Source organism: Centropristis striata, chromosome 15 (genome assembly GCF_030273125.1).
Source record: "Centropristis striata isolate RG_2023a ecotype Rhode Island chromosome 15, C.striata_1.0, whole genome shotgun sequence".
Classification (NCBI taxonomy): Eukaryota; Metazoa; Chordata; class Actinopteri; order Perciformes; family Serranidae; genus Centropristis; species Centropristis striata.
The window spans coordinates 34332915-34347641 of record NC_081531.1 but is presented as its reverse complement, the minus strand read 5'-3'; the positions used below and the strand labels follow the sequence as shown (position 1 = coordinate 34347641).

The 14727-nt window shown below is 36.7% G+C and overlaps 2 protein-coding genes across 3 annotated transcripts in view; one reads left to right on the top strand and one right to left on the bottom strand.

Annotated features, from left to right (window-relative positions):
• The window catches only part of rb1 (retinoblastoma 1), a 37459-nt gene extending 22732 nt beyond the window's left edge, over nt 1-14727 (top strand). The window contains exons 18-27 of the mRNA XM_059351824.1: nt 3482-3597; nt 4586-4728; nt 6579-6724; nt 9275-9379; nt 9816-9929; nt 10023-10171; nt 11177-11207; nt 11320-11462; nt 13597-13643; nt 13728-14727. Of these exons, the coding sequence (XP_059207807.1) occupies nt 3482-3597; nt 4586-4728; nt 6579-6724; nt 9275-9379; nt 9816-9929; nt 10023-10171; nt 11177-11207; nt 11320-11462; nt 13597-13643; nt 13728-13792 (1059 nt within the window). The 3' untranslated portion in view covers nt 13793-14727. The remainder of the gene's footprint in view (nt 1-3481; nt 3598-4585; nt 4729-6578; nt 6725-9274; nt 9380-9815; nt 9930-10022; nt 10172-11176; nt 11208-11319; nt 11463-13596; nt 13644-13727) is intronic.
• LOC131986729 (lysophosphatidic acid receptor 6-like) lies at nt 162-2140 on the bottom strand. Of its 2 annotated transcripts, XM_059351826.1 has the most exons (2): nt 1994-2140; nt 162-1616 (listed from the first exon to the last, which is right to left on the bottom strand). In XM_059351826.1, the coding sequence occupies exon 2, from the start codon at nt 1564-1566 to the stop codon at nt 673-675; it is 894 nt and encodes a 297-aa protein (XP_059207809.1). In that variant the 5' UTR covers nt 1567-1616; nt 1994-2140; the 3' UTR covers nt 162-672. The 2 variants fall into 2 exon arrangements, with proteins under 2 accessions (XP_059207809.1, XP_059207808.1); XM_059351825.1 differs by having other exon boundaries at nt 162-2140.

Here is a 14727-nt window from a genome sequence, read left to right as displayed (position 1 = left end):
TTGACTCATTGTGCAGTCTTGGAACCTGCCAACCGTTAGTGCATGAATGACTAATCAGTCTCAATAAGTGGTTTGGTAGCATGCAAAGAGAGTTGCATATGAGCAACACCCCATTCTATAACACGTAAACATTGTTTAGTTAATAACTTTTAATTGTTTTCAGTTTTATAGTAAAAGCTGTTATAGAACATGCTGCTCTATAAAGTGCTAAAAAGCCTGAATGAGGCAACCACACAGAAACTGTACAGTACAGTACATAAAAAGAGTCGTAATACTGGTTCAGCTTTGGCAAAGCAGAGTTTTCCCAAAGGAGAATCTGCTCGAAGGAATAAAACAATCTCCAAGTCTCGTGTGCACAAGATGATACTTATTTACAGCATTCTGCACTTACATGACGATGGTTTACATACAGCTGTCATTGGCATTAAAGCACATTCTATGCTTTCTATGTGTTCTCATAAGGAGTCTTTATGCTGTAACACTTCCAAGTGTTTCTCTTTGACTTGCTCCACCTTTCTGTTGACTGAATGGGAACCAGTGTCCCAGTCTAAAACACTGTGGTGTCCAGTAGACCAGAGTTATGATCTTCAAGGCCGCTCAAGTCCTCAGATTCAAATCTAGTTCCACCAGCAAGCACTTAATTATTAATAATGTCCCGTAATAGAGTTTTCATTAGACTGTAGACTCATCATTGAATGTTTTTCCTCTCTGAGGCCGCAGGGTGAGGCTTTTGGGTGTTGTGTTTGGACTGCTCTGTGAGCTGTCCATGTGCAGTCTGTCCAGCAGCTTGGCTCCGTTGTTCCACACGGTGGACTTGCGTTTGATGGAGCTCTGAATGCTCTCTGAAGTAAAGTAGTAAATGACTGGATCAAAACAGCAGTTGGTCACCGCTATGCACAGAGCTATGGGGTAGATGGTTCTGACCACATACTCTGCCTGGCATCCTTTCAGGATCTTGGAGCGCACCAGGGCATAGAACATGAGGTTAACATTGTAAGGAATGAAACAGAAGCAGAAGATGAGCAGATGAACGATGATCATCCTCAAGATTTTCGCCTTGTTGAGGTTCCCTCCCCGGCTGATGGTGTTCGGTTTCCTCAGTGTCCGTAGCACCATGATGGAGCAGAAAACATTGACCAGCAACGGGATGATGAAGCCCACCGTCTCAATAAACACCACCACCTTCGACAGCGAGGCCTTCCACTGCTTTCTGGAGTAGTTTTCAAAGCAGTAGGAGGCGTTTATGTTTTTAGGGGAAGATGTGTCCAAAAGGAAACCAGTGGGTATACTTCCAGAAAGAACCATCACCCACACTGTGCAACAGGCCAGTTTTGCATTCCTCCGAGTGCGAATAGTTTGGGAGCGGAACGGATACACGATGGCCAGGAAACGGTCGACGCTGATGCAGGTGAGGAAGAGGATGCTGCCGTACATGTTGGTGTAGAACAAAGCCACAGAGATTTTGCAGAGCACGCTTCCAAACATCCATTCACGTTTGATGAAGTAAACGATCCGAAAAGGCAGGCTGAGGACGAAGAGAGAGTCTGAAACTACGAGGTTCATCATGTAGGTGGTCGTCTCGTTCCGCAGCTTCAGTGTGCAGCCAAAAATGTAAACTGCAATCAGGTTGAAGAAAAGTCCCACAATAAACACCAGGCTAAAGACTGCACTATACATAGGGTACTTGAATTCATCACTCTTGTTGCAAATCATGAAATTCTGATTGGAGCTCAGTCCACTGGTGTTAACCTGTAGGCTGCTGTTCAACATGTTTAAATGTTGACACGTTTGTAAAATTTACAGAGAAATAAGGTTCTCCTCAACTGTGCACTTGTGTCAGTCATAAAAAAAACGTTCAGCTTGTTAATCCAACCATGCACAGCAGGCAGGGACGTTTTGCATTTCATTTGAATTAAAGTCCTGAATGCTGAAGACTGCTCACTCAGTTTGTGAAATTAAATCCTGGAATGTATAAAGCACATCCACAAAATACCTGTATCAGTATCCAAAAGCTGCCCTGCACATCCAGTAATCCACAAGCTTTCACAGCTGAAACGTTGATCCCTCTGAGCAGAGAGTCATGTGCCTCCCTTCAGCTCCGTGAACAGTCGAGTGGCTCCTCGCGTCTCTTGTTTCCTGTCTCTTCCTGCAGCAGCCCTGAAGGGGGTTGGCACGCTGATTGTTACTCTTACGCTCTGGAGGTTTTTGACTCTGCTCCTGCCTGACTGTAGTTCAGAAAGCGAGTCAGGCTCCAGCACAAAGACTGTTGAAACACAAAGGGAGGAGCCTTCAGCGGGGCCGAAGTCCGCCCATCGCTGCTTTGTTTTTACACGTATCTGAAATATGAATTATGAGACACTATCAGAAATTGGCGTGGTCCATCATTTCCTTTTTAGATAACATATTTTAATAAGGCTTGGTTTCTCTTTTTTATCTATCATGGATTTGTTAATAACTAAAGACATGTTAAATCTATGGTTGACAATGAAAATAACTTTCACAATACAGACTAAAACACTGCAGTGTTGTCATCCACTACACGTCACTGAACGCTGTCAAAGCAAACGTAAATCAAACATCTACTTTTGAAATGTGTCTGGGCGTGGCGTGCGTGACAAAGAATGTACAGAGAGCAAGTCTGTACCTGCAGCTGCTGTGTAAACCGCTGGGTACTCAAACACACACTTCCCTTTTGGTTTTAGTGGGTACATGCTCATATTCTCAAACACCTCTAGTCTGCATGTGGTTTGTGTGTAAAGGTGGATTTTGCTGTGTTGTGGTCACAGGTTTTATTTAGATAGAATTATTATTAACCAAGTACTGTACCTAAGTACAATCTTGACGTACTTGTTCTTTACTTGAGTATTTCCATTTTCTTTTATGTAACTTTATACTTCTACTTCACTACATTTTGAGGTAAATATTGTATATATTATATTCAGGTCGAGATTTAACATAAAAAACATGATACATTTAAAGTGATTAAACATTTTTTAAATAAAACCTCATCATAACATGTTGAGTAGTTAAAAGGACTTGTCGTTACAAAATGTAATTTCTGCTAACATAAATGCACCAATACAAATAATCTAATAATATATTCAGTAAGTTTTGAATGCAGAACTTTTACTTGTAGTGGAGTAATTTCATAGAGTGGTATTAGTACTTTTTTTTATTTAAGTAAAGGAACTGAATACTTCTTCCACATCTGCCTTTCACTGATATCAGATTTGATACTACAGGGAGTGTCCTTGGGTCAATATAAAATAAGGAGCAGGTATTTTATCAGCTCATAGATATGATTTGACTTTGCACAGAAACTAGAAAAAGTTTATTTACATTTTTCCGTTTTAAGCTGTTCAAGTGTTGCAGTTGTGGTGGAAATTGTGACAGTAAAAACTGTCTTTCAGCCACAATTTGAAAGCACTGCTTGTTTGGTTAAATGCAAATTAATGGTGTGTGTGTGTGTGTGTTTCCACAGGGCTCACCACTGTTTGACCTGCTGAAACAGGAGCATGAGGGCGGAGCAGCAGAGCAGGTGGAGACCCCGGCTAGTTTCAGCCAACCGCTGCAGCACAACCACACCGCCGCTGACCTGTGAGTCCCACTAACTGTCTGTCTGTCTGTCTGTCTGTCTGTCTGTCTGTCTGTCTGTCTGTCTGTCTGTCTGTCCGTCTGTCCGTCTGTCTTTCAGCTGCTGGTATGCAGCAGCTCAGACCAAGGTTATTATAGTTAACGAAAACTAACGAAATAACGAAAACTAGAATTGAAAAACATTTTCGTTAACTGAAATAAAAATAAAGTTTTTAAAAAAACGATAACTAACTGAAACTGTATTGTGTGGTTACAAAACTAACTAAAACTAACTAAAATTATAGTGAAAATGTCCTTAGTTTTTTCATTTTTGTCAACTTTTTTCATTCATAATTCAGTGTTTCTATTTGAACATGCAACACATGGTGAATATGTTTACTGAGACTGGGATGTTTACACTAGAACCAAAATTCAAAACACCCAGAACTGTAAGAGTTAATAATCTTATTGGGGCTGAGATGATAAACCAAAGGAAATAAAGGCAAAATTTATTATGACCTCTTTCAATCTGGCATCCAACATATAGCCCATTACAAAAAAAACTAAAACTAACACTGAAACTAATAAAAACTAAACTAAAACTAAGCATTTTTCAAAAACTAAACTAAAACAAGAAAACTCACTATAAAAACTAACTAAAAGTAGCTGAATTTGAAGACAAAAATTCACAACGAAATTAAAACTAAAACTAATGAAAAATCCGAAACTATTATAACCTTGGCTCAGAGACGGTAAAACATTTTTAGCTGTTGTGAAACCGCTGTGAGTCATAAGCAAAAGAGCCCGTTGCTTTAATGAAGTCATGGTTCAGCGTCATGGTTATTTAAAAAAAACATTTCTGTTAAATTCCATGACTTACACACACACACAAGAGCCCCAAACCTGTTCTTATTCCTTGTTCTTAACCCTCTAATTATCTTTAATTTGTGGTGTATATTTATTGGAAACTTTAATTGACATTAATGGGGTTTTTTTCCCATTGTCCTGACAGATACTTGTCCCCGATGCGTCCGGGCCATCGTGTCCTGCATCCTGAGTCCCCGGCCACGCCCAGCTCTCAAGCGTCCTCTCAGCCCGCCGGACAGACCCCACGACTCCCCAAGTCCAACTCACTCAGCCTGTTCTATAAGAAATGTAAGATGACATTCATATCATTTATTTTCCGTCGGTGCTGGTTTTCTTTCGGTTCAGTTTATAATTTTCCTCAAGACAAACTAAACATCAGGTTTCTCTAGATCAGCTATTCTCAACCTTGGGGTCCCGACCCCAATTGGGGTCCCGAGAAGATTTCTGGGGGTCGCCAAATCATTTTGGAAGTCAGCTCTGTCTCCACTGTGTTAAAGTGTTCATGTGTTAATGTGTTTTAGTCTTTTTTAGTCATTTAATGTCTTTTTTTTGCCCATTTTGTGTTTTTTCTAGTCATTTTGTGTTTTTTTATTGGTCATTTTGTGATTTTTTTTTTTTTTGTCATTTTGTGTCTTTTTTGGTCATTTTGTTTCCTTTTTTTGGTCATTTTGTGTATTTGTTTGGTCATTTTGTGTCTTTTTTTAGTCAATTTGTGTTGTTTTTTTATGTCATTTTGTGTCTTTTTTGGTCATTTTGTGTCTTTTTTTATCATTTCGTGGTCAATTTGTGTCTTTTTTGGTCACTTTGTTTCCTTTTTTTGGTCATTTTGTGTATTTTTTTGGTCATTTTGTGTCTTTTTTTTAGTCAATTTGTGTTTTTTTATGTCATTTTGTGTCTTTTTTTGGTCATTTTGTGTCTTTTTTTATCATTTCGTGGTCAATTTGTGTCTTTTTTGGTCACTTTGTTTCCTTTTTTTGGTCATTTTGTGTATTTTTTTGGTCATTTTGTGTCTTTTTTTAGTCAATGTGTGTTTTTTTATGTCATTTTGTGTCTTTTTTTGGTCATTTTGTGTCTTTTTTTATCATTTCGTGGTCAATTTGTGTCTTTTTTGGTCACTTTGTTTCCTTTTTTTGGTCATTTTGTGTATTTTTCTGGTCATTTTGTGTCTTTTTTTGGTCATTTTGTGTCTTTTTTTAATCATTTTGTGGTCAATTTTGGTCATTTTGTGGTCAATTAGAGTCCTTTTTTGATCTGAACTGTGCGTGTGAGATTCTGTTCAGTGAGCGGGGTCGCGGACAACATGCATGTTAAATTGGGGGTCGCGACTCAAAAAGGTTGAGAACTACTGCTCTAGATAACTTTACCTTCATATCAAACTGGAAATGACTAAAATAATAACATGAGTCACTATATTTCTTAATGCTTCTATTGAAATACGTCAACCACTGGTGTAATCATACAAATTCACGATGTGTCTTGTTTTTCTTGGGATCGTGATTCACTTCATTTCTGTACAGAAAGAAAAACAAGGAAAAAAGAAAGAAGAAATCTAAGAAATTCGATTTTTTGGTAACACTTTACAATAACCATCATTTATAAATGGTAAATAGACAGTTTATTAATGTTTAATCATCATTTATAAACTGTATATAGGACATTTAGAATGGTAAATATATATTTGTATTAATGTTTAACCCACTAAATAATTTATAAATGGCAAATATATGGTATATTAATGTAAGTTTATAGATTATTTTACCATTAACAAACAATTAAATTATAATTAATAGTTTATTAATAGTTTTGGTTGCACTCATTTTAACATTTTTAACACCATATTAAGTATGTTTATGATTTTGAAATGATTCATATACCTTTGAGAAATCGGTTTAAAACATTTAAAGATTAAATATGTATAGCACTTTGTAAATGGTTAATAACTGGTTTATAAACCATCTATAAACACCACTTTGTTGGTTATTGTAAAGTGTTACCGATTTTTTTTTTTATTCATTCTTCTTAAAACATTTAATACTGGTGCATCATCCATACTTTCTCATAACAGTAAAGACACTGTACTGCTACAGTTGTGTCCAGACCACCTTCAGTGTTTATCTCTGTGGTTTCCTCTCTCTCAGTGTACCGTCTGGCCTACACCAGGCTGAAGATCCTCTGCTCCTACCTGCTGTCCTCTCACCCGGAGCTGGAGCCGATCATATGGACCCTGTTCCAGCACACTCTGCAGCACGAACACGAGCTGATGAGAGACCGCCACCTGGACCAGGTTAGATTCAATACTCACTGAAGGATTGTATTGTACTATAAATCACTTGAGTAAAGCAAAAGAAAACCAAAAAGAGACCCCAAAGCTATTTTATTTCAATTTAAATTTTGTTTAGAATATGTGCTGCTACTGTTTTTTGTATTACTTGCTGTGTATTGTACATTTCTATCTCAGTTTAAAACTTTTTTCCCCTATTAGTAGTATCAAATTAGTCAAAACTGACTAACCAATTAATATTTGCAGCTTTACTACTCGGCTATACGGAAGCCCTGAACCGCAAGTGAAGAAATTTTTTTTTGAGATGTTATCTTGTTATTTCGAGATCATATCTCGTTATTTCAAGATAATATCTCATTATTTCGATATAACACACCTATGTAAAAAAAAAAAAAATTTTTTTTTTACATAGGTGTGTTATCTCGAAATAACGAGATATTATCTCGAAATAATGAGATAATATCTGAAGAAAAAATACATTTTGGAAGATTTTTTTTTTTAAATTCTTATTTTTTTTTTTACATATGTGTATTATCTCGAAATAATGAGATATTATCTCGAAATAACAAGATAACATCTCAAAAAAAAAATTTCTTCACTTGCGGTTCAGGGCTTCCGTACGGCTACATTAAAAACCCAAATAATTTTTTGTAGTTGTATACCAAATTACAATTTCAAGGGTCAACAATGAATTTTGATGAAATTTTAAAATAATATCTTTGAAATTTGTAGATGCAGTTTCTTCCCAAAATATTGAGTGTTTCTCTGAAGAAAAATGCAATGAGCCTGTGTGATCAATCAAAGCCTTTAGTGACGTGTACACGGAGAGAGTCTCAGCAATCTCTCTCCACAAAGTCAACTTTTCTTCCTTATATACAGAGTTTCAGTCTTACATGATCAAAGAACAGGAGGAAGTTACATGATGAAGTGATTTACTTAATGCAGTTAGCATACAGGAACCAGACATTGCAAAGTAGTGAGAGAAACTTCAACGAAACAATAGAAACGTGGATTAGGAACCAGTTTAGATACTTGTCATGCAAATCAACTTCAGTAAAGCTTGTCTGCCCATTTGTCCATGAGACATGATTTTAATTCACTGTGCTGTTAATGTTTATTGTTTAAATATCAAGAATCTAAAAAATAAAAGGCCCCGTTTACACGAGGACGCTTGCGGGTAAAAACGTCAAAATATTTTATGGGAAGTGCCTTTCGTTTAGACGGTGACGGCGTTTTGGGGCTTAAAAACGCAAAAATCTGAAACCACCCTCCAAAGTGTAAAAGTTAAATCCTCTCCTCCGTAGCGTGTCGTCTACACTGACAAGACACAAAACTCTGATCTGATCTGCTCACGTCACGTATGTGTTTACGTCACATACATGCTCCAGTACAGGAAATGAACAAACGTGGGATTATTTCCATGGTGGGACCTTCAAGCTGCTCTGGCAGCTCTAATAAACTTACAGGAGTCTTTCCACCAAATGTACAGGATATGTACAGATAGTATTAGTGAACAGAGAAGGATCTGGAATTACCTCCATCACATTCTGGATGCAGCAATTCGTCGGAGGCGAGCCAGACGGCTGTGAACGAGACCTGGGAGATCTAGTGATGGTGGAGAACTTTGTGGAAGGAGTAGCTGATGAAAATGTGTGGCGTGAAAACTTCGACATGCCCAAAGATGCTCTTATGGCTTTAAGTGATGCCGCCTGGCTGCATACAATCCAATTCCACACACTTTTGCGTCACCGTATGCAGCAGATTTCCTCCTGAAAACGCTCGTCTAAACGAGGAATAAAAAGTGAAGACGTGACGCCACTTTTGCGTCTTCTGTTCAGACCGTCATCATGTAAACGGAGCCTTAGTAAAAACTAGTTTACGTTCTGTAGTTGTTTGTTGTGTCAGGCAGGAAGCAGATTTCCACACTGAGTTTTATCAAGCACACCAATCATTGTAAACAAACGTCACACTGTTGGCGATTTGCTGGACAGAATATATGACAGAACCAGTTGACACTCAGTGTTGCAGACTTTAAGTATTGTTGGTGAAGCTTTTTCGCTTTTCCATTAGAATCCATTAGTCACTATTCTGTCGCTAAATATTTCTTTTAGACTAAACTAGACTTTACTCATAAGACTTTTTGTTTATTTGTAGCCACAAGCGATTGTGTTCTGTAATCGCCTGACCACCTAGCTTGCTTGCTGTTGATTCTCAAATTTCTGTCCAAATTCAACCCAGAATGCTCTGTTTTTTTGGTTCTTTTTGGTTTTGGTTTTGCTTTCTCACCTGCAGCGATCAGAACTCTGATGCGAATTAAGACCTCCAAGTTTTAATGGACCAAAGTTCAGTTCTTGGTTTGCACTAGAGTTGGTTTGAGCTTTAACACACAAGAACCAAACAGACTATTTGACAAAATGCACCAGAGTTCATTTCCCCTTAATCTCTTCTTACACTTTGTCTTTTTCTTGACTCTTGTCTCTCTGCAACTCTTTCCTGGTGGTTTGTCTGTTCTGTTCTGTTTCTAATCTCAAAGTGCTTTCATTGTTCTTGCAGTTGATGATGTCAGCCATGTATGCCATATGTAAAGTGAAGAGTGTTGATCTGCGCTTCAAGACCATAGTCACAGCCTACAAGAACATGCCCAACACCAACCAGGAGGTGACGTCTATTGTTTATTGTTTATTGTTTATTATTTATTGTTAAAAAGATCCCCATTAGCTGTCACCAAAAGTGGGAGGAGCTAGTCTTCCTGGGGTCCACAAGACAAAACAAAAATCACTCAACAATTAAACATTGTAGACATTATTATATACGTCATCAGAAATCATTCAGAATAAGTTATTACATTCATATCTATTACATTAATTCTCACTTTCATACAGTAAATATGTTAATTCACTACTCACAAATTTAAATAGTGCATTCTCAAGTAATAATTAAAAGATACTATACTATTCAGTTCACGTATATTCAGTGGGCAATTATTCCAATAACTGATAGCACGATAAATAACTCTTTCATCCATTAGGCTCATTTTAGGCTCTTGTCTTCATACTTCTATTGAGTTGTTTTGAACATTTTTTGTATATTGCAGACCTTTAAGCACGTTTTGATCACCGAGGGCCACTATGACTCCATCATCGTCTTCTACAACCAAGTGTTCATGCAGAAGCTGAAAACCAACATCCTGCAGTATGCCTCTACCAGGGTGAGGATCTACCGTTTGACTTTCAGTCAGGCTCAGTCCATTAAATGTGCACAGCCAGTTTATTGTCTCATTGTTGCTGTTTTGTTTTTGCAGCCACCCACTCTCTCCCCGATCCCACAAATACCACGCAGCCCCTACAAGTTCCCCAACTCACCTCTACGTGTGCCCGGGAGCAACAACGTGTACATCTCTCCTCTGAAAAGTCCACGCATGTCCCCGGGGATCATGACTCCTCGCTCCAGGTGAGCTCCAAGTTGCTCTATTTCACACAGTTTAACCATCTGAACCCTGACAAGTCGTTTCAGGGTGGTTTTTTTTGCTCCTTTTTACATTTTACTCCTTGTTTCTCTGTATTTTGCTGCAATATATAGAATATATACACTACTGGTCAAAAGTTTTAGAACACACCAACTTTTCCAGAATTTAATTGAAAATGATGCAGTTTAATGTCTCAGTGTACTCTGAAATGAATGCACATTTGCAACATTTAAAATTCTTTATTGAGCATGATAGTGTTTTGAAAGTAAAAAAAAGATTCAAAATCACATTTTATGTTGGACTAAAGGACTAAAAAAAGACACAAAATGACCAAAAAAAGACACAAAATGACTTACAAACACATGAAAAGAATTAAAAAATGGACAAAATAGCCCAAGACTCCATAGAGTTAAGTTGTTAACCCATTTCTTGTTCCCTGAAAAAGGCCTACCGTACTTGTATAATTCTGAAATGTACATTATTTTTCAGTTTTGGTTAAGCTTACCTTTTTTTATTTACCTCTGGCAGTTCACCACTTACCTTTGTACCCTTTCAAGCTGTTCATTTGACTTGAACTGCTTGAATTTCAATAAAAAACTGGAAAAAAAAATATTTTTATAAAATAAACTTTCATTACCTATTATCTGTTCAAGGACTGTCTGAACGTTTTATTATTTGTGCTTTTTTTAGAAACATCCCAATTTAAATCTTTGTTTTGGTTACTTTTTCAGAAAACTGAAACTTTTGTTACCTATGATCTATTCAGGAACCGTCAGAAAGTTCACATTTTTACGATAATGCCTGTTTTTACAGTTTCTTTCTTAGATAAACTGTATTTTTTGCGATCTTTGAAAGAAGGGTTAATATAATTGCAGAAAAGAGAGACGACACTATTCAACTGCACTTGTGAAGTAGAATGATCCTTGACATTGTCTTTAATAAAAAATTGGCACATGATTTTTTCTCATTTGTGTGTTTTTCCGTTACAGAATGCTGGTATCAATCGGAGAATCTTTCGGGGTAAGAGACTCTTCTCTCTGCTTTGTCGCACATTAAAGTGTAATCTGCATTTAATTTTTTACCTCCCCCCCCCCACTCACTTTTGTTTCATCCGTTTGGTTTTCATGTGCAGCTGTCCAATCGGTTCCAGAAGATCAACCAGATGGTGAACAGCGGCGATCGCTCCTTTAAGAGGACTCTGGATCTGGGCTCCACTCCGAAGCCTCTGAAGAGGTTGAGGTTCGACATGGACGGGATAGACGAGGCTGACGGCAGGTTGGTCACAGTCTGTCTTATTATGACTTCACAGTATTATTAAGGTACCAGGGACTTTAGAAATCTGGATGGTAGGATTTTCAGTAGACACTGCCTTTCAGTCTATGTCACATGTGTCAAACTGATCCAGGAAAGGGCCAAGTGGGTGCAAGTTTTCATTCCAACCAAGCAGGAGCACACATGACTCCACCCATCTAATCACCTGGGCTGTCTTCACTCGTTTGATTTGTCGTTTCAGGTGTGCTCTTGCTAGGTTGGAACAAAAACCTGCAGCCACTTGGCCCTTTCCTGGATCAGTTTGACACATGTGGTCTAAAGCACATGTGTCAAACTGATCCAGTTTTTGTTCCAACCTAGCAAGAGCACACCTGAAACGACAAATCAAACGAGTGAAGACAGCCCAGGTGATTAGATGGGTGGAGTCATGTGTGCTCCTGCTTGGTTGGAATGAAAACTTGCACCCACTTGGCCCTTTCCTGGATCAGTTTGACACCCCTGGTCTATGTATTAAACTGGTAGGGAGTTGTGTATTTTTTTAGTTGTAGTGCACAGAACTCACCACCAGAGGTCAGTCTCTGTAGGAGCTGAGAAACATGGAGACTTACTGCACCTTTTAAGTAAAATGCGTCTGTCACTGTTGGGGAGTATTTTGTGGTTTAGCCCTGTTTATTGGCGATTTTTGTCACTTTATTTTGCAAATTTAATGTATTGCCTTCAAAATCAAATCAAATCAACTTTATTTATATAGCCCTTTATGACAGCGTTAGCTGATACAAAGTGCTGTACATGGCAGGACAGACCAACAATAAAAACAATAAAAACAAAGAACAAGCAATGACAACTAAAACAAAGCGAGTCTAATGCTGGGTAAAACAAAAAACAGTAAATAAAAGTGAGTTTTAAAATTAATCTCAATTTTAAAATTAATCTTAATTTTAAAAAACCACAAAGAACAAATAAAAACAAAAAATAAAACAGAGCAACGGCTCATGTTGAGTTAAAAGCCAGTGAATAAAAATGGGTTTTAAGATTCCTTTTAAAAGCGGACAGTGAGGAGGGAGAGCTGTTTAGACACACAATTTTCTTACTATTTATTCATTCATCATTTATTTTTTAATCTTGCACCGACAGGAATGCACTTCATTTTGCTGTATATGCGACAATGACCGTAAAGATATTCTGATTCTGAAAACATAATTAAGATGATCTGGATCTGAATAGGAAGTATTCAGATCATTTATTGAAGTAAAAGTATTGATTCTACTTTGTAAATGGTACATTACAAGTAAAAGTCTTTTTAGTATAATCAGGAAAATGTACATTCAAATTCAAAGGCATTTAATAATAAAAAAAAAAATACTTAGTTGCTGAAAGCAAGAAATAGTTTTGCATGCAAAATAACAAATAATTATCAAAGTAGTTGCCAATAAATTTTCACGCATTTAATCAATCGGCTAATAATAACACATTTTGCTTGCAGAAATCCTATAATGTGACGTAACTACACTGTAAAAAATGTTTGTAGAAATAACAGTAAAACACTGTCAAATTCATCAGAAATGGGGCGTATATGAAAAATTGTATATCACCGTATTAGACACTTTTAATTACCGTAAATCAAAGAATAGCACAAAACTTTTACTTTTACTGTCATAAACTGGAAGAAACACACAGTTTTGCTGTAAAAATATAACATTTTCATGCAAAATTTATGGAGAAATACCATGATGTGTGAATGAATGACACAATAACCCTGAAAAATAACAGGATTATTCAGTCTAAATGACATTTTTTGCTGATATTTACATTTAAATTTAGAATAGAAAATCCACTCACTGTAATTTTTACGGTGAGGTTCTGGCAACCACAGCTGCCGGTATTTTTCCGTAAATTAAACAGATTATTTTTTACAGGGTAGTAACAAAAGCTGTGAAGTAATTGAGCTCTAGTAGAAACACAATAAATTTCCTCTGAATTGTAGTGGAGTAGAAGTATAAAGTGGCACAAGAAGAAAATGCTCTGATTTCCTAACTGCATGTCAAAGTCAAGAACTCAGTGTTCACTCAAAACACTATATTTGCCCTGTTATGCATGCATATGTTAATTAATTATCGTCACTTGTTTTAATTTATAGCAAATCCGGAGGAGATTCTACACTGATACAGAAGCTTGCAGAGATGAGTAAGTGATCTGATATTCTCGGTTCTTCCTCTTTATGTGCTGTCAGTCAAACGTCCACATATTTAACATATTTGTTTCCTGCAGGCTCCACTCGCAGCCGCATGCAGGAGCAGAAGATGAAGGAGGACGCAGAATCGAGGAAGGAGTAACTCTAAAACCTGCTGAACTGACCTGCACTGTTTATCACAACGTGAACACTAACTTGTTGTTCACACACAAAGTGAAACACAAGTTTCTCTGTACATTTAGTGTTGGATTTTAGTTTGTATTTAACTTTGGAGGAATATGTGAATATTGAGGACTTTCTCCTCTTTTTTTTTTTGTTGATGCTTTAACTGATGAGAGTTTTAACTGAATAATGATTGATGTCATTGAATTTAATTTGAATTTTGGACTTGGAGATTAAGTATGTTTGGTTTTAAGAGTGTTGTTAATTTGTGGGTGTTATTAGAAATCAGTGTTTTCTCTCATGGATGTTCAAGAGTGTTTGTTTAGATGCATTTCTGGTTTTCTTGGTAAACAATTTCATGTTTTAATAATGCAACTTTTCGGGTGTTAAATAATGATGCAAAAATAATTAAATGTCAGCTCCAGAGGGAAGTTTTACTTTTAAAGCAATATTTTTTACCTGAGCTTGTCTTTCTCAGAACATCTTGGAAAAGTTATGTTAGTGCCATAAAGAGAACTATAAAACAAAAGGAAATATTAAGGAAAATTATATTGTGTATATAATTTCAACCAAATTATTTTCAACCAAAATTCATGTACTTTTATAGGATTTGGTTGAAGGGTAATGTTTCTCTTTGTTTCTAGTTTTTTGTAGTATACATTATACACCACATACAAACACCTCCTCATGTGTTTCATCTACATTTTCTACATTTAGGTTAATTAATGTTAAGTTTTAGAACAAGGAGGGCTCTTCACACCACATAGAGCATTAATATGTGGACTTCAGACTCCAGAAAGTTAAATATTGCTATGGACATGTCAATTACAAGAGTTTTTAAATTAAAATGTGTTTATATTGTACTTAACTGAAGTAGTCCCTTGAAAATGTAGTAAATACTTCTTTTGAAAATAT